General features: G+C 62.4%; 1 protein-coding gene across 3 annotated transcripts in view; it reads left to right on the forward strand.

Moving 5' to 3' along the window:
* ZER1 (zyg-11 related cell cycle regulator) overlaps window positions 1-17958 on the forward strand; it is a 28053-nt gene extending 10095 nt beyond the window's left edge. For 2 of the 3 annotated variants that reach the window (XM_062207426.1, XM_062207425.1), the window contains exons 2-16: window positions 2118-2367; window positions 3449-3599; window positions 3707-4143; window positions 4445-4621; window positions 5275-5389; window positions 5457-5603; window positions 6153-6326; window positions 11010-11225; window positions 12083-12124; window positions 12218-12337; window positions 13300-13415; window positions 13654-13842; window positions 14493-14590; window positions 16441-16543; window positions 17870-17958. In XM_062207426.1, coding sequence (XP_062063410.1) covers window positions 2210-2367; window positions 3449-3599; window positions 3707-4143; window positions 4445-4621; window positions 5275-5389; window positions 5457-5603; window positions 6153-6326; window positions 11010-11225; window positions 12083-12124; window positions 12218-12337; window positions 13300-13415; window positions 13654-13842; window positions 14493-14590; window positions 16441-16543; window positions 17870-17927 — 2301 coding nt within the window. In that variant the 5' untranslated portion in view covers window positions 2118-2209 and the 3' untranslated portion in view covers window positions 17928-17958. The remainder of the gene's footprint in view (window positions 1-2117; window positions 2368-3448; window positions 3600-3706; window positions 4144-4444; window positions 4622-5274; window positions 5390-5456; window positions 5604-6152; window positions 6327-11009; window positions 11226-12082; window positions 12125-12217; window positions 12338-13299; window positions 13416-13653; window positions 13843-14492; window positions 14591-16440; window positions 16544-17869) is intronic. The other variant, XM_062207428.1, reaches the window with a different exon arrangement.
* Window positions 17959-24491: the final 6533 nt, after the last annotated feature.

Raw genomic sequence — 24491 nt, forward strand, 5'->3', positions numbered from 1 at the left:
CTTCCCGGTCTCCCACGCGGGTTCAGGGTCTCAAGGACGTGGGCCATCTTCTACTGTTTTTCCAGGCCACAGCAGAGAGCTGGATCGGAAGTGGAGCAGCCGGGTCTCAAACCAGCGACCACATGGGATGCTGGCGCCTCAGGCCAGGGCGTTAACCCACTGCACCACAGCGCCAGCCTCTGGTTATATATTCTGAATAGAGTCCTTAGTTGGAAATATTACTAAAATTGCCTTCTGGTCTGTAGCTTGCCCTTTCTCTTTCTTCATATTCTCTTTTTTAAACGTGATTGATTGATTGGAGGATTGGATTGACAGGGAACCGAGAGAGACAGACAGAGAGAGAACCTTCCCAGCCACGGGTTCACTCCCCAAGGCGGAAGCCAGGAGCCAGCAGCTCAGCCAGCTCTCCCAGTTGCCTGAGGCAGCGCTGCCTCCCAGGGTCTGCGTTAGGCGGCAGTTGCAGTCAACATCAGGGTAGCAAACCCTGACACTGACGTGGACGTGAACGGCTCAGCCAGTGTCTTCGCTGCTGGGCCAAACACCTGCCGCCACTTTCAGCTTTTTAAGTGACACTTACTGAGATGTGATTCCCACGGCGTACAGCTGGCCTACCTGGGTGTACAGGCTCGTATCCCACAAGCAGCCTCAGACCACCGCGTTCACCCAGGAAGGCACCCGCACCCGTCAGCGGCCACTCCCCGTGCCCCTCAGCCACTGATCCGCTTTCGTCTCTGTAAATGTGCTGTGTGGCTGGATACTGGCGGGCTTGGGGTCACAGGGCACGTGAGCTTCGGTGACGGTTGATTTCTTGTGGCGTGATTTCCAAGGCCCACATGTGTCAGTGCCTCCCGTGGCCGAACGTGATTCTCTGGGACAGGCGAGCCACGTTTCGTCACCTGACGGGCACTTGGGTTATTTCTGCTCTTTGGCTATCACGAAGAATGTTGCCACGAACATTCGAGCATGTTTGTACATGGACGTGTTTGCATTTCTCCTGGAGGAAACCCTCATTTTTAAACATTTATTATTTAAAAAATGTGTATTTATTTTCATCTATTTGAAAGGCAGAGGAACTGAGAGAGACAGACAGACAGATATCCACTAGTTCATTCCCCAAATGTCCGCAACAGCCCAGGCTGGGCCAGGCCAAAGTCAGGACTCAGAGTCCCATCTGGTACTCCCACAGGGTGGCGGGGACCCGAACCCTTGAGCCGTCATCTCCCACAGGGTGGCGGGGACCCGAACACTTGAGCCGTCATCTGCTGCCTCGCAGAGCACAGGAGCAAGAAACTGGCGCAGAAGCAGGGCAAGCTGGGGCTCAAAGCAGCATTCCGGCCTGCGATCCGGGGGTCCCACGCAGCGGCTTCACCTGCCGCGCGACACCCCTCCCCCACTTTGATTTTATTTCAAAGGCAGAGAGACAAGCAGAAATCTTCCATATGCCGGTTCATTCCCCAAATGCCCGCAACAGGTGGGGCTGGACCAGCCTGAAGCCAGGAGCCTGGAACTCAGTCCTGCCTCCCACGTGGGTGCAGGGGCCTGAGCCGTCACTGCTGCCTTCCCAGGGTGCGCTAGCAGGAAGCAGAACCAGGACTCGGCCCGGGCGCTCCAGGGTGGGATGTCAACATCCCGACATAACTGCTCTCCAGACGCCCGCCCTGGAGGCTTCATTTTTAATCATACATCATGAGATTCTTTGATACCGTCTGCGCAGCCTTGGCTCGTGCTCAGCCCTCCATCGTGATGGCTGTGTGCAGGCTAGGGAGCACCCACCGGACCCCTCAGTGTGGCTGCTAAGGTGGTGAGGAGCAGATGGATGGCGAAGGTGAGAGTCTCTTCTATCCCCCTCCAAACACCAGCTTCCCCGACACACGCGTCCACCCGCAGGTGTTGTAAAGGCAAAGAAATGCGTAAACACGGCCTGTGTTCCTGTCGTGTCGACTCACACACTGACAGGAGCAAGAGGAGTCAGGGGCCGCGGGGCTTGGCCCTGGCTCCGCCAAGCTGCCGCTCAGTGCGACGTGTGTGGCCTCGGTCTCCCTGCTGCAGGAGCAGCCGGGGCAGCCAGGGCTCCGGCCCTCACATGGCACTCACCTGGCTTCTTTCCCATCGCCCAGGCCGCGGTCCTGCCAATGATCCTGTGAGTCCAGGGAGTCACTGTTGCCCCTGGGGGCCTTGACCTGGAGAGGCCCAGCCGCCTGCCCCCAGCATGGCGTCTGACACGCCCGAGTCGCTCATGGCCCTCTGTACCGACCTCTGCCTGCGTAACCTGGACGGCACCCTGGGCTACCTGCTGGACAAGGAGACCCTGCGCCTACACCCTGACGTCTTCCTGCCCAGCGAGATCTGTGACCGGCTTGTCAATGAGTGAGCAAGCCCCGGGGCTGGGGCTGAGGCTGGGCAGGGGTCTTAGCATGAGCGTGAGTGGAGACACTGGGTCTGTGGTGCACCCGTGGGCGTGGCTGTGGATTCGCGTGTAGGAGGGGGTGTGCCTGTCATGGACGTCTCTGGGTGCAAGAGAAGAGGCGTAGCCGTGCCTGCAGAGGCCCGTGTGTGCATGCTGGCATGCGTGTGCAGAGCTGTGTGCACCTGCAGGTGTGAGCCTGAAGCGAGCACTCGGGGCTGAGGTGGCAGACAAGCTGCATGTACTTGGCGGAGTCGCGTGCTGCACGGCACACGTGTATGCACGTGTACACGCACACAGCCCCATGCCTGTGAATTGACACGCGTGTGGAAGCGTGGGCTCACATTCCAGTGCCAGGAGAGTGGAGCCGTGAGCAGGGACCAGACCATGCAGATCTGTGTGCAGCCCCCGCAGGGACCCCCCCGACCCCCGCAGGCATTTCCTGAGGCTGGAGGGGAGCTGTTGGACCGGGCTACAGAGCAAAGTGGCATGAGTGTGGGACTCCGGCATCTCCGGGGGGTGTGGCGGGAGTGTGGGCACTCTGCAGCCCAGAGTTGTGTCCATCTGACCGACGGAGACCCTGAGGTCCAGGGGAGTTCAGTTACCCGGGCGACGCTGTGCAGGTGGAGCACAGCCAGCCCAGGGTTCCTGCACGTGCTGGTGTCCCAGCTGGTGTTAGCAAGGCCTTGCCCTGTCCCCAGCTGGCCGCTCCAACTGCTTGGCTGAATGGGCCTGTTTGAAAGGTCCTGGGAGGAGCAGATGAGTGGGCGGTGCAGTGGAGGGTGTGGCCGGAGTGTGCCTTTGGAGGAGGGCCGGTGCCTGTGCTTGGCCAGCGCGGAGACTGCAGCGGGGAAGGGCACCCTGCACACCAGGAGGTCACCCACGAGTGCCTGGAGAGCCCTGCCTCCTAGGGCACCCCTGCTCTCAGCTGTAGTGTAGTCGGGATCCAGTCAGGTACTTCCGGGAGGGGAGGGCTTGTGTTTTGGAGGGAAGCCGCCTGCCGGCCCCTGGGCCCTCCCTGAGCCAGGCCGTCTTCCCTCGCAGGTATGTGGAGCTGGTCAACGCCGCCTGCAACTTTGAGCCCCACGAGAGCTTCTTCAGCCTTTTCTCAGACCCCCGCAGCACCCGGCTCACCCGGATCCACCTCCGCGAGGACCTGGTGCAGGACCAGGACCTGGAAGCCATCCGCAAGCAGGTGAGAGCTGCCCTGCAGGCGCTCGGCGTGGTCGCGGGCAGGCTGCTGGGAGCCTCGGGCAACGGGCAGCGCCACTCTGAGCCCTGACGGAGCCCTGCCTGCCCCAGGACCTGGTGGAGCTGTACCTGACCAACTGCGAGAAGCTGTCGGCCAAGAGCCTGCAGACGCTGCGCAGCTTCAGCCACACGCTGGTGTCCCTGAGCCTCTTCGGCTGCGCGAACATTTTCTACGAGGAGGAGAACCCGGGGGGCTGCGAGGACGAGTGCCTCGTGAACCCCACTTGCCAGGTGCTGGTTAAGGACTTCACCTTCGAGGGCTTCAGCCGCCTGCGCTTCCTCAACCTGGGCCGCATGATCGACGGGGTCCCCGTGGAGTCCCTGCTGCGGCCGCTCAGCTCGCTGGCCGCCCTGGACCTCTCGGGCATCCAGACGAGCGACGCCGCCTTCCTGACCCAGTGGAAGGACAGCCTGGTGTCCCTCGTGCTCTACAACATGGACCTGTCGGACGACCACATCCGGGTCATCGTCCAGCTGCACAAGCTGCGGTGAGCTGCGGCCCAGAGCTCACCGGGCCCGGCGTGGGGGGGCGGGGTGGAGGGGAGGGGCGTGCGGTCCATCCCAGAGGGTTCAAGAGCACCTGGCCGGGCTGAGGGTGGGGATGGAAGACACGGGCCCAGTCCCTAAACCTTCTGGGTCAGCTGGGTCCTGGCTGGGGGTTCTCAGTTCTCAGAATGTCTGGAACAGGATGGCAGTCACGGGCTCCCCTGCTGTGGGCTGAGGGGCTGGGGTTGGTAGGCAGCCCCGCCCCTGCCCAGCTCCTGACCCGTGGCCCCCACCTCAACCCAGACACCTGGACATCTCCCGAGACCGCCTCTCCAGCTACTACAAGTTCAAGCTGACTCGGAAGGTGCTGAGTCTCTTTGTGCAGAAGCTGGGGAACCTGATGTCCCTGGACATCTCTGGCCACATGATCCTGGAGAACTGCAGCATCTCCAAGATGGACGAGGAGGCCGGGCAGACCAGGTGTGGGCCCACCCGCTGCAGCTCCGTGTGGACTCACCCAGAGCCTGCACGAGCCACTGGGGACACAGCCGTGGCTCTGGGCGTGCCCTGAGGGTCGGGAGAGGCAGGAGGAGGGGTGACTTCCGCTGTCCTGAAAGCTCCTCCGGGGGTTTCCCAGAGGAAGGGTCTTCCCGAGAGGGAACAGCACGTGCAGAGGCCGGAAGCGGGGGTGTGAGGAGTGACTGGGCGGTCAGCAGCCCCTTGGGGACTGATGGGAGCCTGGTGTGGCTGCACCTGCCACCCAGGGATGTCACAGGAAGCTGCCAGCCATCATGGCTGGAAGTCCCAGCCCCAGCCAGACGTCCTGGTGTTTGGCTGATGAGCTTACCCCTTCGTGGCACTGGTGGAACCTGAGGGGGGCGTTCCCCCACTAGAATGGCTGCCAGTGTTTGCCACGGCAGGCTGCGCCAGTATCTCCCCGCCCACATGTTCCTCTGCAGTGTGGCCCTGCCAGCCTTCCGACAGGAGGCGTGACTCATGTCCCCTGCCCTTAAAGAGGGAAAAAGTAAATAAAGAAAAGGGTGCGGCTGGAGGGCCTGGAAGAGAGCATCAGCTAAGCGCCCGCCAGGCCCCGGCCCCCAGTGCTGACCCCCAGCCCCGCCCCCACCCCGCAGCGTCGAGCCGTCCAAGAGCAGCATCACGCCGTTCCGGGCCCTGAAGAGGCCGCTGCAGTTCCTCGGGCTCTTCGAGACCTCCCTGTGCCGCCTCACGCACATTCCGGCCTACAAGGTGAGGGGCGGGGCGCAGGGGAGGGCCGGGCCGGTCTGTGTGGTTCTGAGCGGTGCCTCGTCCCTAGGTGAGCGGTGACAAAAACGAGGAGCAGGTGCTGAACGCCATCGAGGCCTACACGGAGCACCGGCCCGAGATCACGTCGCGGGCCATCAACCTGCTCTTTGACATCGCGCGGATCGAGCGCTGCAGCCAGCTCCTACGGGCCCTGAAGGTCAGCCCCCCCCCACCCCGGAGCGGCTGGGGGCGCGTGGCTCACTGACCCCACTGCCCATCCCGGGGCCCTCGGCCTCCTGCCCAGCCCCTCTGGGAGCAGCTGGGGGCACGTGGTTCACTGTCCCCACTTCCCATCCCGGGGCCCTCGGTCTCCTGCCCAGCCCCTCTGGGGCGGCTGGGGGCACGTGGCTCACTGTCCCCACTTCCCATCCCAGGGCCCTCGGCCTCCTGCCCAGCCCCTCGGGGAGCAGCTGGGGGCACGTGGCTCACTGTGTTCCCACTGCCCATCCCAGGGCCCTCGGCCTCCTGCCAGCCCTCTGGGAGCAGCTGGGGGCATGTGGCTCACTGTCCCCACTTCCCATCCCGGGGCACAGACGGCACTGCCTGTTGAACCCCAGCCCCACCTCGCGGTGCCGCACTGGGTCGTGCCCAGGCCCGGCCTAGTTTGAGCAGGATCAGGCAGGTGCTGCCCCAGGGGCCCTGGTCCAGGCCCAGGCAGAGCCTGCCCAGCACCCGCCAGCCTGGCCTCTGTCCCGTCTGCCTGCAGCTGGTCATCACAGCCCTCAAGTGCCACAAGTATGACAAGAACATCCAGGTGACGGGCAGCGCCGCCCTCTTCTACCTGACCAACTCCGAGTACCGCGCCGAGCAGAGCGTCCGGCTGCGCCGGCAGGTCATCCAGGTGGTGCTGAATGGCATGGAGTCCTACCAGGAGGTGACGGTGAGCCCCTGCCCGCGCTGGCCCAGCCGCCCCCAGCCCTGCACCGCTCCCTCCAGCTCCCCTGGCCCAGGCAGCCCCCCCGCCACCCCCTCTGCTCTGCTCCACCTGGAAGCCCGGGCACCCTGCCTCCTGCCTCCGGGCCTCTGTGGTGCTGTCTCCTCGGCCCTCCTGCCCCATGGTTTTGTTTTTTTTTTTTTTTTTTTTTTCGAATAGCTGCTTTTATTATAAAAGCAATTAGAAATTTTAGTGTAGAATGTTTATAATTACCGATACAAAGAAAATAATAAAAGTTGCCCATAATCCCAGCACCCACCGAGAGCCACCACTAACATTGAATGTGGATTTTCGTTGTTCTGGATTTTAGTCTGTGAACACTTACAAGGGTACTTCAAAAAGTTCATGGAAAATGGAATTAAAAGATAAGTATATTTTGATGACATTTTGAAATCCATGCATAGTTTATTTTTAAGATTTATTTATTTAGTCAGAGTTATAGAGAGAGAGGGAGAGGCAGAGAAACAGAAATCTTCCATCTACAGGTTCACTCCCCAGATGGCCTCGACAGCCAGCGCCAGGCCAGGCCAGCGCCAGGGGCTTCATCTGGGTCTCCCGCATGGGCGCGGGGGCCCAAGCACTCGGCCGTCTTCCGCTGCTTCCCCGAGAACAGTAGGAGGTAGCTGGGGGGAGCAGACTTGAGACAGCAGCCCCAGAAATGTATTTCCCTATAAAAGCTTTGTGATTATGTTTTCTGGTTACAAGAGTATGAAAAATAGTTTTAAAGATTTTTGTGTTTATTTGGAAAGCAGAGTTATGGGGAGAGAGACAGAGAACTCCCATTTGCTGGTTCGCTCCCCACAAGGCCCCAACAGCCAGGGCTGGGCCAGGCTGAAGCCAGGAGCCTGGAGCTCCATCTGCGTCTCCCACGTGGGTGCCAGGGAGCCATCCTCCGCTGCTTCCCCAGGCGCATGAACCAGGGGTGGATGGAAAATGGAGCGGCCAAAACGCAAACTGTCGCTCCTGGGAGACGGCGGCAGTGAGGGCGGCTTAGCCGGCTGTGCCCTGACGCCGGTCCTCGACGCCTGATGTTTAAGAAGCAGAGATCTTCCTGGTAGTGCAGGAATGGATTCAGTAGGTGACAGGTGTCCACAGACTCCAGATCCAGCCAGTTTTAATGGTTCAGTCTCATAATCGCTGACCCCAGCATCCCCATGCAGGGAGAGGTATGGAAGCAGCCCGGGGCTGGCGGCCGCGCGTGGGAGCCTCAGGTCAGCTAGGGAACCTGCCCCGTGGCTGACCGTATAGGGTGCTTTTCGTCTTCCAATGCTTTGCTGCCTCTACGTACCTGCTGATCCTGAGCTGTATTCTGGAAGAGAATCAGGGCGATGGGTACGTGTGGTTTCCTGCAGAAGGGCCCCGGTGGGGACGCAGGCTCTGCGGGGTGGGAAGCCCCCTCCCCCTACCTGTGAACTGGAACTTGAGTGGTCATCTTCTCTACACTGAGATGGAGTTTGCAGTCAGGCCACAGGGATGTCTTTTTTTTTTTTTAAGTGCTAGTTGGAGACCCCAAAATGAATTAGTAAGTCCTAACAGAAATGGAAATTAAAAGAAGAGGAGATTACATTTTGTCCTAAGAGATGGGTGCTACCCAGCGTGGGGAGAGTTTGAGAGAGTGTTGAAACACTCTGCCAGCGGGCCATCTTCTACTGCTTTCCCAAGCCGTCCATAACAGGGAGCTGGATCGGAAGAGGAGCAGCCGGGATGAGAACCGGCGCCATATGGGATGCCAGCACCACAGGCAGAGGATGAACCTGCTGCGCCATGGCGCCAGTCCCCCAAGTAGCTTCTTAACCTCTGTGCCAAACCCCTGCCCTGTGTTCACCGTGTGACCTAGGTGTTCCTCAGACGTAAATGTCCCCAGAGGGAAAAGACGGAAACATCCATCCTCGTTTGATTAAGAACTCTGAGGAAACCCCAGTGTCTCAGGAGCTGGGCTCTGAACAGCAGCGTGCAGTTCCCTCTGCACAGTGGGGTTCATGGGAGGCTGCGTCCGAGGGCAGGGAGGTGCCCTGCCTGCCAGAGCACTGCCCTGCTGCCTTCCTTTGTGCCCCCGTCCTCTCTGGCCCACCCCGTGTCTGTGTCTGTGCTCCTCCTCCCTCTGCCCCAGCCCCGTGTCTGTGCCCCTCCTCTCTGCCCAGCCCCGTGTCTGTGCCCCTCCTCCCTCTGCCCCAGCCCCGTGTCTGTGCCCCTCCTCTCTGTCTGTGCCCCTCCTCTCTGCTCCACCCCATGTCTGTGCCCCTCCTCTCTGCCCCAGCCCCGTGTCTGTGCCCCTCCTCTCTGCCCCAGCCCCGTGTCTGTGCCCCTCCTCCCTCTGCCCCAGCCCCGTGTCTGTGCCCCTCCTCTCTGTCTGTGCCCCTCCTCCCTGCCCCAGCCCCGTGTCTGTGCCCCTCCTCCCTGCCCCAGCCCCGTGTCTGTGCCCCTCCTCCCTGCGCCAGCCCCGTGTCTGTGCCCCTCCTCCCTGCCCCAGCCCCGTGTGTGCATTTGCATGGTGGAGAAATCTAGCAGGATGCTTACTGAACACTGACTGTGGTCACTTCTGGGGTATTTCTTCTCAGGATTTGAGCTTTTTACAGGAAGTATTGCTTTTGTAACTTGAACTTTTTCTCAGATGACAAACTAAATGCAATATATGCATCTATGGGGGGAGGTATTGTTTTTTAAAGATTTATATTATTTATTTGAAAGAGTTACAGAGAGAGAGGTCTTCCATCCACTGTTTCATCCCCCAGATGGCCACAACAGCCGGAAATGCGCTGATCCGAAGCCAGGAGCCAGGAGCTTCCTCTGGGTCTCCCACGTGGGTGCAGGGGCCCAAGCACTTGGGCCATTTTCTGCTGCTTTCCCAGGCCACAGCAGAGAGCTGGATCAGAAGAGGAGCAGCCTGGACTAGAACCGGCGCCCATACGGGATGCTGGCGCTTCAGGCTAGGGCTTTAACCTGCTGCGCCACAGCGCCGGCCCCGGGCGGTATCTTTTAAACTACATGATGAATGAAGTCTGCTAAACTTGCAGTACCTCACGAGAAAGGAAGGGCGAGGGGCAGCGTTGGGGCACAGCAGGTCAGGCTGCCGCCTGCGGTGCTGGCATCCCACATGGGAGCACAGATTTGAGTCCTGGCCATTCTGCTTCTGATCCAGCTCCCTGCTGATGCGCCTGGGAAAGCACCGTAAGATGACCCAAGCGCTGGGGCCCGTGGCACCCGTGTGGGATGGATTCCTGGTTCCTGTCTTTGGCCGGGCCCATCCCCAGTCTTTGTGGTCGTTTAGGGAGTGAGACAGCATATGGAAGATCTCTTTAAAAAAAAAAAAAATACCTCGGGGGCCAGCATTGTGGTGCAGTGGGTTAAGCCTTGGGCTGCAACACAGGTATCCAATGTGAGCACCAGTTGGAGTCCCAGCTGCTCCACTTCTGATCCATCTCCCTGCTAGTGCGCCTGGGAAAGCAGCAGCAGATGGCTCCTGCACCCATGTGAGAGTCCTGGGTGGAGTTCCTGGCTCCTGGCTTTGGCCTGGCCCTGCGCATCATTGCAGCCATTTGGGAAGTGAACCAGAGGGTAGAAAACCGATCTCCCTCCCTCTCTCTCTCTCTCTCTCTGCCTTTCAAATAAAAGACAAATAGGAATTTATCCTCTAAAAATTACATTACAAAGGAAGAAGGAAGGAAATAGAATGATGAGGAAATGTTCAGAGAACACCAACAAGATAATAATACGGACAGTGCACAGAGAAACAGGAAGTGGAGCAGCTGGAGCTGGTACCGTGCTGGTGGGAGAGGGGCTTGTCCCGCCGTGCGGAGAGCAGTCCAGTGTTACCTAGCAGGACAGAAGACGTGGGTCCTGGCACGCAGAAGTCCCTGGAGAAGCCCGCGGCCGTGGGCCCCAGGATGCACGCTCACCGTAGCCAGCCATGGACGTCACGGAGCTGGGGGTCGTCCCAGGCGCAGTGGAGGGACGTAGCGCGTGGGTTGATCGCGCAAGCCCGTGCTGAGTAGAAGCAGCAGTGCTGCAGGATCGTCCCCCCGAGAAGCCGGGACACTGCTGCTGGGTGCTGGCAGGCCGTGCTCACGCGGGGTTCACTGCAGCATCATTGAAAAGCTGTACGTTTGCCATTTCTGCATCCTTCCGCGTGAATGTATCGTTTAAAAATGGAAAGCCCTGGGCTGGCACCACGACTCAACAGGCTAATCCTCCGCCTGCAGCGCCGGCACCCTGGGATCTAGCCCTGTTGGGGCGCTGGTTCTGTCCTGGCTGCTCCTCTTCCAGGCCAGCTCTCTGTTGTGGCCCTGAAGTGCAGTGGAGGATGGCCCAAGTGCTTGGGCCCTGCACCCCATGGGAGACCAGGAGAAGCACCTGGCTCCTGGCTTCGGATCAGCACAGTGCACCCGCCGTAACGGCCATTTGGGGCTGAACCAACAGAAGAAAGACCTCTCTCTGTCTCTCTCTCTCACTGTCTAACTCTGCCTGTCCAAAAAAAAAAAAAAAAAAAAAAAAAAAAAGCCCTGGAGCCGCCATCCAGAATGCCTTCCGGGAGCACGCCCTCTCTGGATGCTCTCGGGGCCCCCAGAGTCCCCGGAGCTCTGCTCCTGAGCCTGGCTTGACCGCGCTGCGCTCGTCTCCTGTGTGGTCCAGGTGCAGAGGAACTGCTGCCTGACCCTGTGCAACTTCAGCATCCCCGAGGAGCTGGAGTTCCAGTACCGCCGGGTCAACGAGCTGCTGCTCGGCATCCTCAGCCCCAGCCGCCAGGACGAGTCCATCCAGCGCATCGCCGTGCACCTGTGCAACGCCCTGGTGTGCCAGGTGGACAACGACCACAAGGAGGCCGTGGGCAAGATGGGCTTCGTGGTGGTGCGTACGCAGCTCTGCCTCCCTCCCGGGGCCCGCCAGGCCCCCCCCCTCCACACCTACCCCCACCCCAGCCAGCCAGCGTCAGGAGGGCCTGGGCTGGGAGCGATGCTGAGCCCGAAGGCTCTGGGCTAGACCAGAGGAAGACTTCCCAACAGTGGCCACTGATCCGGCCCCCTAAATCTCTCCCGCCTGGGACGCCCTGTCATCCCGCCAGCCCCCTCGACTTGTCCCTCAGGTCCCACTGACAAGTCACTGCTGCCCCCTCGGACCAGATGCGCCCCACGCCGCGAGCCCTCCGCCCCGGGCATGAGCCGAGGCGGGAGAGCGCCGGGCTCCTCCTCGCTCTTGTTCTGTTCAAGCGGCTAAGGAAGCACAGTGCTCCTTTCAACATGACTGATTTTACTCCAGAGGCAGAGGGCTCTCATCCTCTGGTTCACTCCCCAGACGCCCCCAGCAGCCCGAGCTGGGCCAGGCCAAGGCCAGGGCCTGGAGCTCAATCCAGGTCTCCCAGGCACTTGAGCCGTCCCCAGCTGCCTCCCGGGTGCACGTCACAGGAAGCTGGCATTGGGAGCGGAGCTGGGGCTTGAATCCAGGCTCTCTGGCGTGGGTTGTGGGTGTCTCACGTGGCGTCTTAGCCGCTGCCCCAGCGCCGACCCCACTCCTCTGGATGTATCTCTGGGAAGTCCCAGCATGCAGCAGGAGAGGCTGTGTCCAGAGGGCCAGAAGCAGACCCAGGCCTCCTGAGCGTACATTAGATCCCTCGTGGCGGGGCCGCGGCCCCTCCCCTCCCCGCCTGGGCCCCGGGCGCGGCGGCGGGCGAGCCCCGGCCTCTGGCGAGAGCTGCTCTCTGCCCACAGACCATGCTGAAGCTGATCCAGAAGAAGCTGCTGGACAAGATCGTAAGTCGAGCGTCCGTGGAGCCGCGCGGCCCGTCCCCCCACCCCCGCCCCGGTGTGGAGCCCGGCTGAGCCCTGCCCCGCCCTCGCCCGCAGTGTGACCAGGTGATGGAGTTCTCCTGGAGTGCCCTGTGGAACATCACGGACGAGACGCCCGACAACTGTGAGATGTTCCTCAACTTCAACGGCATGCGGCTCTTCCTCGACTGCTTGAAGGTGGCACTGAGCCCCAGCCGCGCCGCTCCTGCCCCGGGCGCCCCCAGCCAGGGGGCACAGGCCCTCCCACCGGGACGCCCGCAGACCCTTCCGGCCCGGGTGTGCTGGCAGGGCCCTCTTGGGACCCCCAGTGCTGGGGAAGAGCTGTCCCCAGTCCAGCCACGTGTGGCTGGCACCCCTCGCCGGGTCAGCTGGACAGACTTCTGCCCAGTAGGACAGTCTGTTGCCCGAATTCCCAAGATGACCCCTTTCGAGGAATGTTTGCTACAAACCTCAGTCCCTGGAATCACGTGTGCCCTGAGCTCCGGTCCCTAAGCAGCCTTTCTCCTGTGGCAAGGACCCCCCCACCCCTCCCCCTCGCCCTTCCCCCCACCCCTCCCCTCCTCCTTCCCCCCACTCCCCCCTCCTCCTTCCTCCACCCTTCCCCCTCCTCCTTCCCCCCACCCCACCCCTCCTTCTCCCCTTCCTCCTCCTTTTTCTTCTTCATCTCTTTATTTATTTAAAAGAGTTACAGAGGAGAGGCAGAGAGCAAGATATATAGAGAGAGGGATCCTCCATCCGCTGGTTCACTCCCCAAAGAGCTTCAACAGCCAGAGCTGGGCCAGGCCAAAGCCAGGAGCCAGGAGCTTCATCCCAGTCTCCCACGTGGGTGCAGGGGCCCGAGCACTTGGGCCATCCTCTGCTGGTTTCCCAGGTGCATTAGCAGGGAGCTGGATCAGAAGTGGAGCAGCCCATGTGGGATCATGGGTGTTATCTTTACAGGCAGCAGCGTTACCCACTGCGCCTCCCCCAACCCCCACCTTCTAATCCCTGCCCGTGTGCACCCAGCATCAGCTGGGCACTGGGAGGTCGTGGGCAGCAGGTCATGCTCCCGCCAGACCGACACCCAAAGCTTTCAGCTGCACCACCAGACCCTGCGCATGCGCCGACTGCCGTGGCCCCAATGGCTGGCGTTTTTCCAGGAATTCCCCGAGAAGCAGGAGCTGCATCGGAACATGCTGGGACTCCTGGGGAACGTGGCAGAGGTGAAGGAGCTGCGGCCGCAGCTGATGACGTCCCAGTTCATCAGTGTCTTCAGGTTGGCACGGCTCCCTGCGCCCTTCCCGCCTCGGCTGCGCGGCCGCTCAGAGCGCCGGCCTGTCCTCTGTGATGTGGTTTCCCACTCTCAACCCTGCGTACCTGGTCCTCCCGGAAGTCTGTCTTAGGGGGCCCCGAGTCCCCTGTGGCAGTCGCCCGGTTGTAAGCAGCGAGGGGCCTCTGGTTTGTCAGACGAGGGCCGAGGCAGTGGGCTGCATTCCCCCTCCCCCTCCCCGCAGCAACCTGCTGGAGAGCAAGGCTGACGGCATCGAGGTGTCCTACAACGCCTGCGGCGTCCTCTCCCACATCATGTTCGACGGGCCCGAGGCCTGGGGCGTCTGTGAACCCCAGCGGGCGGAGGTGGAGGAGCGCATGTGGGCAGCCATCCAGAGCTGGGACATAAACTCACGGAGGAACATCAACTACAGGTGCACGCAGGGCGGGCGCGTGCAGGGGCGGCTCCCCTCGCCTCTGCTGGGTTTCTGTTCTCAGTCATGGAGGTGCGGCACGGGGCCGAGGGCACAGAGCCCACCTGTGCAGCTCGGCCCCTTCCTGCTCGTCTCCCCCCATGCGTGCCCCCAGCCTGCCCGTTCATTCCCAAATTTCCCGGTCCCTTCCCGCACGCTCAGAGCACGCACCCTAAGCCCGGCTGGCGTCGGGGCTCACTGTCGCCAGGCATGGGCGTCCACATTATCTTGAGAGTGAGTCACTTTCTAACGGACCTTGAGGTTGAAAGTCCCGCATGGGGAGGCCTGCCTCCAGGTGTTGTGGTTCCCGGGGAGGGAGAAGCGATGCCGGTCCTGCGTGTTTGCACGGATGGTTCCCGGGCGTCTGGAGCATGACTGTGGCTTGCCCTTGTAGGAGGCGCAGCTGCACGCAGCCCCAGGCTGGGGCCCCTCCTTGCCGGGGCTCCAGCTCCCTGCCCTGCCGCCTCTGTTCAGTGCGCCCCCGAGGGCCCCGCTTCCCCCGCCCCTGGCATCGTGTTTGTCCTTAGGACCTTCCGGGCAGCACTGGACAAGAAGACGCACGCCCCGCTCCCCGGCCAGCCTCAAAGTGACCTCCATTTCTCCTCCCGCAGGTCCTTCGAGCCCATTCTTCGCCTCCTGCCTCAGGGCATCTCTCCTGTCAGCCAGCACTGGGCAACCTGGGCCCTGTACAACCTCGTGTCTGTCTACCGTGAGTGTCCGCCTGCCCGGTGCAGACACCCCCCATCTGGAAAGCAGGCCAGCCTACCGGGGCTCACAGCCCAGGACGGGAGTGCCGGGGGCGGCCGGCCCCTGCCTCGTCTCCGGAAGTGGGCCTGGCAGGCAAGCTGCTGCCTGCATCTCACATGGTCACCAGTTCAAGTCCCTGCTGCTCCATTCCTGTCCCATTCCCTGCTAATGGCCTGGGAAAAGCAGCAGAAGTTGGCCCAAGTGCTTGGCCCAGCACTGGCCACCACAGCCATTTGGGGAGTGAACCAGCAGATGGAAGATCTCTCTCCTTCTCTCTCTCTCTATAACTCTACCTTTCAAATAAATAAATCTTTGTAAAATTTTATTTGAGAGTCAGAGAGCTCCCATCTGCTGGTTCATCGCCCAAAAACCCACAACAGCTGTGCCTCGGCCAGGCCGAGCCAGGAGCCAGGTTCTCAGGCCAGGTCTCCCACACAGGTCCCAGAGATGGATCACTTGAGCCATTACCGTTGTGTCATCTGTATCAGCAGGAAGCTGCAGTCAAGAGCTGGAGTCAGGAATCGAACGCAGGCACTCCAGCGTGGAGTGCAGGCATCCCGAGCACTGGACAAGCACCTGCTCCCCAGACACCTTGCTTTCTCTATTTATTTATTTTTCTTAAGTTGCTAGATTAGTTAGCGGTTTATCTTTTTTTTTTTTTTTTTTTTTTTTTTTTTTTTTTTTACAGGCAAAGTGGACAGTGAGAGAGAGAGACAGAGAGAAGGGTCTTCCTTTGCCGTTGGTTCACTCTCCAATGGCAGAGAGAGGTCTTCCATCCGCTGGTTCACTCCCCAGTTGGCCACAATGGCTGGAGCTGCACCAATCTGAAGCCAGGAGCTTTCTCTGGGTCTCCCATGTGGGTGCAGGAGCCCAAGCACTTGGGCCATCTTCTACTGCTTTCCCAGGCCATAGCAGAGAGCTGGATCGGAAGTGGAGAAGCTGTGACTCCAACCAGCGCCCATATGGGATGGCAGCACTGCAGGTGGCAGCTTTACCCACTATGCCACAGTGCCAGCCCCATATTTTTTATTTTTCTTAAAGTTTTTTTTTATTTATTTGAAAGCAGAGTTACAAAGCAAGAGAGCAGGGGAGAGACAGATCTTCCATCCACTGGTTCACTTCCCAAATGGCCACAACAGCTGGGGCTGGGCCAGGCTGAAGCCAGGAGTGTGGAGCTTCTTCTGAGTCTCCCATGTGGGTGCAGGGATTGGGCCGTCTTCTGCTGCTTTCCCAGGCGCATTAGCAGGGAGCTGGATAGGAAGTGGAGCAGCTGGGACTCAAACCAACGCCCATGTGGGTTGTGGTGTTGCAGGTGGCGGCCACCGCGCCAGCCCCACAGACAGCTTTCTCTGCTCCCCACCTCCCCAGGAGTGGATAGTCAGACATCGCTGGCCAGTCACCAGAATTACCTGGTGGGGTTTCGTTAGGAATACAAACAAACACACGTCCCCAGAGCTGTTGAGTCAGGAGATCCAGGGGCAAAGCTTCCGAAGGGTCACGTTTAGGAGCCACTGGTTTGGGTGAGATTTTCCATAGGACAAGCTCGGCGGGGGGGCGGGGGGACACTTTGGACCATAGTCAGGAAGGGTCCGTTCCCAGAATTCTCTGCCTGCTCCCCCAGGTGGCCATGGGGACTCCCAGCCGTGGGGCTGGGCCTTGTGGTTCATCCGCGCTTCCCCCAGGACCCCCCGCCCAGGCCTGGGTCTCCACCCGCTCTCCCAGGGGTAGGGAGTAAAGGGGCAGGGTGCAGGTGGTCCTAGGCCTCAGCTGGTGAGACTCACCCCATCATCTGCGCTGTGCCCCCACCCACAGCGGACAAGTACTGCCCCCTGCTGATCAAAGAAGGAGGGCTGCCCCTGCTGAGGGACGTGATCCAGATGGCGACGGCGCGGCAGGAAACCAAGGAGATGGCCCGGTAAGAGGCGGTGTGCCGTGTTGGCCGAGATGCCCAGGGACACTCAGGGCAGAGCGTGGAGGTGGAGTGTATGCGTGGCCAGCGAGGGCCTCTCTGAGCGTCCTTCCGGCCACAGGGGGCAGGAAACTAGAGGCCCGAGCTCAGGACAGAAAGCCCTTGTAAGCCTCTTTGTGAGCTCCGTTTTTCTTTTATTCCTGACAAATGCCATCGGCTCATCACTGGACATCAGCAAGTCTGAGCTATTGGTTATTCTTAGCCAAAGACATTCCAACCAGAAGGAGGGCTCGGTGGCTCAGATACGTCCTGGACGTCCGATGGGCAGGCACGTGGGATTCTGGGTGCCAAGCTCACAGACACGGCGAGGCCGCTGGCTTCAGCGCGGTGTCCGAGACAGCGTGGGCTCTGATTCGCCCACTGAGCTGAGCGCCAGAGACACCACGAGGCAGAAGGAGCAGGAACAGCCAGGGCCCAGCAGGAGGGAGCCCGGTCAAGGTTTGCCCTGTGGCCTGCAGTCCCAGTTGAACGCGGTGCCGCGTGTAGGGGCAGGGGGCCCCCTGCCCTCGCTGGGCTGAGGGCTGCAGGGGTCTGCCATCATTCTCAGCGGGAGGCTCTGCCTACACCTTCATTGACAGAGCAGGGTGAGTCTGGGAGTAGTAGAGTGAGTGAAGAGCCACCTGGAGACAGCGTTAGACATGGACAGGCCACGCTGCGAGGCTCCCCAGGACGTTAGGGCAGGCCCGGACGTTTCCGGGGCCTTAGGTGATTTGCTCAGAGGCAGCCCCCTCCCCACCCTGGGCAGCGGACCCACAGCAGCACAGGCAGGCTGCAGCGAGCCCCAGCCTTGCGGCTCCGTGTCGGCCAGGGTCGGGGGACTCGGACAGCCACGGTCAGTTAGCAGTCACGGGGGGCCAGGCTGAGAGCCGAGCTGGGGTGCCGGGGCCTGGCTGCCAGCCCAGCTGCCCCCGCCCTTCCCCAGCAAATATGTGAGCGGCCAGTGTGGGAATGACTGGGCTCGTGGAAAGGGAAGGGGAGAAGGCAGAGGGGGAACGCTGCTGAGGACAGAGGGCTTGGGGGCCAGGCCTGAGCGGCCTCCAGAGACCCGGGTCCACAGCTGCCCTGGGACCCAGGGGTGGGGTGAAGAAGGCAGGGAGGCTGGGCGGCGACGGTGGCCCTGGTGCCATTTCCTGCCTGCGCCGCCAGCCACTGTGTCCCCAGCATCAGACCCCCCGGACAGACACTCGCTGAGCAGCCCTCAGTGAGCCCCGCAGGGCGCGGGCGGGCGGGCTGGCCCCGAGCCGCGTCCTACCCCCGCCCCCCTGTCTCCAGCAAGGTGACTGAGCACTGCAGTACCTTTAAAGAGGAGAACATGGACGCGTCCAGATAGAGGCTCCGCCGCGGCCGCCAGCGCTCCGCACCCCGGGGGCCGGGGCGCCACTCAGCAGCCCCGCCACAGGCCCTCCGGGAGCCTCCCGCAGGACACAGAGACGCGGGGGACTTTTGCACAACCGACGCTTTTCCTTAACATTAGTGAGATATATATATTATATATATATATTATTTTTTTTGGTTAGGAAGTGTGAAGTTTTGTGTGTATGATTTCTGTACGGAAACAAGAGACCCTCCCCAGTCCTCGCAGCTTTATGGCCACTCTCAAACCCGAACGAGAGCCTGCATCGCTGCCACCCTCACCCTGCCCCTGCCAGGCCCGAGGCCCTGAGGGCGATGACCAGCGAGAGAGCCCGGACCTGTCCTGTCCCCCCCGCCGGCTGGCACCCAGCCCCCCGAAGGCCCGTCCGGGCCCCTGGGTGCGGCTGACGGGGCTTAGAGTTGAAAACTGGTCCCCCCGGGTCTCTCCGACACCTTGGTGCTCCCAGCTGCAGGCCATCGGGGCAGGAGAGGGGGCGTTCCCAGGCCTAGGGCCAGGTGTCCCCGCCCAGAGGCCCCTGGAGGAGCGGGGCTCCCTGCGGCTCTGCAGCTCCCGGGCCAGGCCTGCCTGCGGCCACGCTGCTACGGAGGCTGCCGCTGAGTCTCCCACCAGGCCCCAGGCTACCGCAGGCCCCAGCCCAGGGACGTCAGGAATTCAGGGGCGAGCCACTGCCCCTCTGCCAAACACATCCCGAACCTGCCCCCAGCTCTGGGAGCCTGCACCTTCCGGAGCCGGGGGCTTGCTCCCGCCCTCCTTCACCCTCCTCTGCCCACAAGCACCCAAGGTGCCCGGCACCCCCACCAGCAGAACTGAGCCTGCTTCCTGCACCCCGCGCACCCTGTTGCCCAGAGGCCCACGCGCCTCTCCAGGCAGGAGATTCCCACCACAGTCCCTCGGGCAGCAATGGGCGGCCGCCTCCAGACCAGCACCTGGGCCACTGCGGTGGCCACTGGGCCTGCCCCGGGCTCTGCCACGGAAGGCAGCACCTGTGCGCTCCTCCTTCCCGCACGCTTCTCATCGGACACGGCGGGGAGGCCAAGGAACGAGCCGGCCCTGGAGGCGGCCCTGGGCCTGCTCTGGACTCTGCCAGCAGTCCTGCCCCGCAGCCGGCAGCCTCAGGGACAGTGCCCAGCCCTGTTCTGGAGCCTCCCCTGGCCGAGGAGGGGCGGCGGCCCCGTGCTCCCGCCGCGTGGCGGACGGTCAGCTTGGCCCTGCCTTCCATCCCAGGCTCCCTCGGCCCAGCCAGAGCCCCGGCAGGGCTCCCCTCGCGTCGCTTTACCACCTGGGGCCGGGGCAAACGTCTGTACTTGGGGATGTCACAGAAATACATTTTTGTGCAAAGTGCAGAAGAGCAGTGCCTTTCTTGTGTGGGGGTGTGGGTTGCCGCCTAGGGTAGCTCTGGGGGGAGGGCTGCGCTGGGTGGGTCGCTCCCGCACCTGGCTCCTCCACGTTCTCTACCCACGCCTGTGCCCAGGAGAGCTGTGTGATGGGAGACAGAAGGGAAGGAGACATGGCGCCCCCTGCAGGCTGCTGGTGTGTGCAGGCTCAGGGCAGCAGGAGTTGGCTGGGCGGTGGGGCTTGGGAGTGGGAAGAGCCCACCTGTGTCCCCGGTGCAGTCAGAGGAGGCTTCTCCCAAGGGACTTCAGCGAAGAGAGGCGATGCCAACTGCCAGGCCTTGGTGCTGGGGCCACGGTGCCCAGTGTCAGGTGCCCTGCACGCCTGTGCCTGAGGCCACGCTGAGCCTGTGGCTCCCCTTCTCCGTGGAAGGCGCCTGAGTGGAGGCTTTCCGTGGGCCCCCAGGCTGGGACTGAATGTTCTGGAACCTGAGCATCTGACCCTCCCCTCCTCCATGAACGAGGTCCCCCCTTCTCACCCCGACCAGGGCCTGGACCAAGCCTCTGCCTTCCCAGTGAGAGCCCCGCCCACGGCTACCCAAGGGGCACGGGGCCTGGGCAGAAAGGACATTGGGCAGCCTGGTTTGTCTTGGGATCTGGGGAGTGGTCACTCCGGGGAGGGAGGGCCCTGCCAGCCCGGGCAGGCGACAGTGCTGAGTGCGTCATGTGGGTCGCACTGCCCGGTCGTCCACCCAGCAGCCCGTCTCACGGACGACGACGGTGAGGTTCCGAGAGGTCAAGTGACTCATGGCCTCGAGGTTGCCACAGCAAAGGAGGGAAAACGCCTGGCAAGGGCACCAAGCAGGAAGAGCGCACAGGCGCGGTTCTGAGCACCCCCGCACCGCGCCCACCTTCCCAAGGGGACCCAGCCTCCCGGTACGGGAGCCCTTCAGGGACGCAAGCCACGGCAGTATCTGAGTCCATTTCACGCTGCAAAATACAACACAACACCTGTGGCCGGGAACTTACAAAGAACAGAAATTTATTCTCTGGCCTGAACGGCCAAGACAAAGGTCCCGCCTTCCCCTGTGTCCTCAGCTGGCGGGAGGTGGGAGGGCGGGGGGGTTCTCACCTGGCAGGCAGAGGAGAGAGGGGTCCCCGTGACCTACTCTGGCATCGGGGACTAAGCTTCCAGCATGCGAATCTCCGGGGGGACACAGGCCACAGCGGGGCGGGGAGCAAGAGCTCCCTAGATGGGCCCACACTCCCTCCCACAGCTCCCCAGCCTGTGTCCCCGCCATTCCTGTGCCCAGAGCCCCCCCACCCCACATCCCTGCTCTGTTAGCCCACCTCTGCTGGGGTCCCACACGCTGGGGTGTTTATCAACAGAACGTGTTTCCTACGGGGCTGGGGCTGGGGTCCCGAGCCTGTTTGTCGCTGGAGGGTGGGGGTTAAGTTCTAATTAAATTCCAGCGGTGACATCGTCACAAACCACAGACCTGCTCTGTATCTTCCCCGGGACGCCGAGCCACAAGCAACGTCGAGCTGCCGCCGTGGCCCGGCACCCGGCACAGCCCCTGGCAGGCACCTCAAAGGGCTCATTTGAAACACCACGTAGCGGCTGCTGTTACGGCGCAGCGGGTCAGGCCGGCGCGTGCATCCTTTAATGATCCCACCTTGGAGCCGGCTCAAGCTCACCTGCTCCACTTCCCATCCAGCGCCCTGCTGATGGCCCTGCGAAGGCAGTGGATGACGGCCCCAAGTACTTCGGTCCCTGCCACCCACATGGGCGACCAGGATGGAGTTCAGCCTGACCCGGCCGGCCCTAGCCATTGCAACTACTTGGGGAGTGAACCAGCAGATGGAAGCTCGCTCTCTGTCTTTCCCTCTTTCTCTGTGTCATTCTGCCTTTCAAATAAATAAATAAATAATTTAAAACATAAAAAACTTGCCAGATGATGGGCAGACATTTAGACGCTGGCTCAGCGCCTGGGTTAAATTCCAGCCTCCTGCTAACGCAGACCCCGGGAGGCAGCCATGGGGCTCAGGTGATCTGAGCTCCAGCCACCCATGTGGGAGACCCAGATCAAGTTACAGGGTCCTGGCTTCCGTCTAGTTCAGCACTGGCTGTTACAGGCATGTGGGGAGTGAACCAGCAGATGGAAGATCTCGCTCTCAAATAAATAAAAGCAAATTTAAAAGAGAAAATATAGATCGCCATGCAGTGCCTTCAGACATGACCAACCTCTCCAACAGCACCCTGATATCTAAGCCAGAGGGCCATTGTATCATGGCTCCATGAGAAATAGGACCGCACCGAGAACCAGAGCCTGCAAATCTACGTGAAGCTCAATGGAAGACGCCCGGGGGACACAGTCTCCCAGCGTGAGGGCATGGGCGACCCAGGAGCCAGCGTCCTCACACAGCACCATCACACTGGATGCCACCCTCGCCCTCCTGGGGTGCACCCACTGCGCTCTGCCCTGGCAAGATGGGAGCTGTCAAGACAGGCATGGGTGTGGACCTGGGGCAGTAGGTGCCTGAGGGGCAGGCAGCAAGGACCCACCCTGCATGTCAGGGTGTGGCCAGGCTCCCAGAGCCAAGGACAGGCTGGGCTCCCAGGCCTCAGGAGACCACACCCAGGGTCACGGAGGGCGGCGGAGGCCCCAGCACCCTGCGGGTGCCACCACAGCAGCGCCCAGTGGAGGAGGGCCACGGCAGTGCAGGGCCTGGCACCTGATGGAGGGAGGGTGGGAGCCAGGCGGGAGTGTCCCTGGCGCCTTCTCCTTGGCCTCACCCTGGGCCTACAAAAATCACACACTCTGAGTACAAATGACTTCGTCCGCCACCCCCACTCACACGCGGGAAGTCCTAAACACTAACAGTCCAAGGCCACATGGCGAGGATGACCCCGGTCCCCTCGAGGTGTGTGTGGCCGACCCCTGGCGGCCAGCGCCTGCACCTGTGCGGGGAGCACTTGCCCAAATGACTCACACCTGTGGTTCTGCCTGGACCTTAGTGAGACTGCATCCGGGCCACGGGGAGGAGAGAGTCCTAATTTCCATGATCGCCAGCTAACAGACACAACCAGCCGCATCCACACCTCTGCTTCCGATGCAGCCCCCTCCTGATGCATGCTGGGAGGCAGCAGGTGTCGGCCCTAGCGCCTGGGTCCCGGCCATCACGGTGCGGCTCTGGACCTTTGTCTTGGCCCATGCCTGGCCGCAGCAGCGGATGGAAGATTCTCTGGATCACTCTGCCTTCTAAGATGAAAATAAACATTTTTAAAATTAAAAAAAAAAATCTGTTTCTTGCCACTCAAGCAAGCGTCCAGCTTTGTTCATCCACGGCACGGGCACAGCGGTGGGCTCAGAGCAGGCGGCTGCAGGGTGACCTGCGTGGATGACGGGCACAGAGATCACGGCTGAGCTGCAAGTCCCCGGCGCCCAGCTCAGTGCCGACCCGGCGTGGCCACAGGTGGGAAACGCCGACTAAGCGGCTAGCACCAGCTTCGGCACAGCGGGATCTGGACGGCCCAGGCCACGTGGCTGAGCCTCTCTCTCGCTCCCTCTCACTTCTGTGCCTCTTCAGGAGGTGGCCCCATTCTCCCTGCCACAAACCTCTGCCCTTTATCCTATTCCTGATGCTTAAGAACCCCAAGGGGCCAACGCTGTACCCACTACCTCACAGGCCGGCCCCATAAATAAATCTGTAAATAAATAATAATAATAAAAGAACGTCTTAGGCGTCTGTAATCGCACAGAAAGGTTCTGATTGGCCCCCATCCAGGCTGCCCCAGGGCTAGGAGGCAGGCGTATGGGGGGCGTGGACCACGCAGGACGGAGACTCACAAGGACGTGGAGCCGTCAGAACAGCCTCGCTCAGAGGAAGCTGCAGGAGGACCCGTGGGAAGACAGAGCCGGCGGGGGAGGCCTTGGGCCGGGCGGACAGCCGGGGCGGGCTGGGCTCTGCAGGGTGTGGGCGAGGCGAGGCGGTCTCCGCTGGACAGCGCACCGCGAGGCGAGGCGGTCCCCGCCGGACAGCGCACGGCGAGGGGACAGCGCACCCACCGCGAAGGGACAGCGCACGGCGAGGGGGCAGCGCACGGCGAGGGGACAGAGCACCGCGAGGGGACAGCGCACGGCGAGGGGACAGCGCACGGCGAGGGGACAGTGCACCGCGAGGGGACAGCGCACGGCGAGGGGACAGCGCGCCGCGAGGGGACAGTGCACCGCGAGGGGACAGCGCACCCACCGCGAGAGGACAGCGCACCGCGAGGGGACAGCGCACCGCGAGGGGACAGAGCACCCACCGCCAGGGGACAGCGCACCGCGAGGGGACAGCGCACCCACCACGAGGGGACAGCGCACCCACCGCCAGGGGACAGCGCACCCACCGCCAGGGGACAGCGCACGGCGAGGGGACAGCGCACCCACCGCGAGGGGACAGCGCCCCGTGAGGGGACAGCGCCCCACGAGAGGACAGCGCACCCACCGCGAGGCGAGGCGGTCCCCCCGGGACAGCGCACGGCGAGGGGACAGTGCACGCGAGGGGACAGCGCACCCACCGCCAGGGGACAGCGCCCCGCGAGAGGACAGCGCGCCGCGAGAGGACAGCGCGCCGCGAGGGGACAGCGGCCCGCGAGGCGGTCCCCACGGGACAGTGCACCCCTTACTCGACCCCAGGACGTGGGCCCCGCAGACCACAGGCCGCATGGGTGAGCGGGGCAGGGCCTCCACTCCTGTCCCGGCCCCGGCTGGGGGCCCCCGGCCACAGCTGCCCCACGCGCCCCCGCTGACCTCCCACAGCTGACCAACGACCGGAGCAGGGGCGCGTGCGAGCCTTCACCGCCACACCTCCGGCCTGGCACCAGCGCCTCCCAGCACGCACTGTCGGAGCGGGAGCTACACGCATGCGCGATACCGTCGGGGCGGAGCCCACGAGAGCGGGGCCGCACGCCCAGGGCTCTCCAAAGTTACCTGGCTGGCGGGGGCCGGCGTGGGGCGCTCGCCGGTTGCGCGCGCGCCGGGCCCGCCCTCCGCCTCCTCGGGCACCTGTTGGCTTGAGGGCTCGCTCGGCCTCAGCTGTCACCCAATAGGAGGCCTCGCTGGCCCGACGATGCCCCGCCCACCTCCCGGGCCCGCCAATCCTCGGGCGGCTGCGGCGCCTCTCCCTCGCAGGGCCCGCC

Source organism: Lepus europaeus, chromosome 12 (assembly GCF_033115175.1).
Source record: "Lepus europaeus isolate LE1 chromosome 12, mLepTim1.pri, whole genome shotgun sequence".
NCBI lineage: Eukaryota > Metazoa > Chordata > Mammalia > Lagomorpha > Leporidae > Lepus > Lepus europaeus.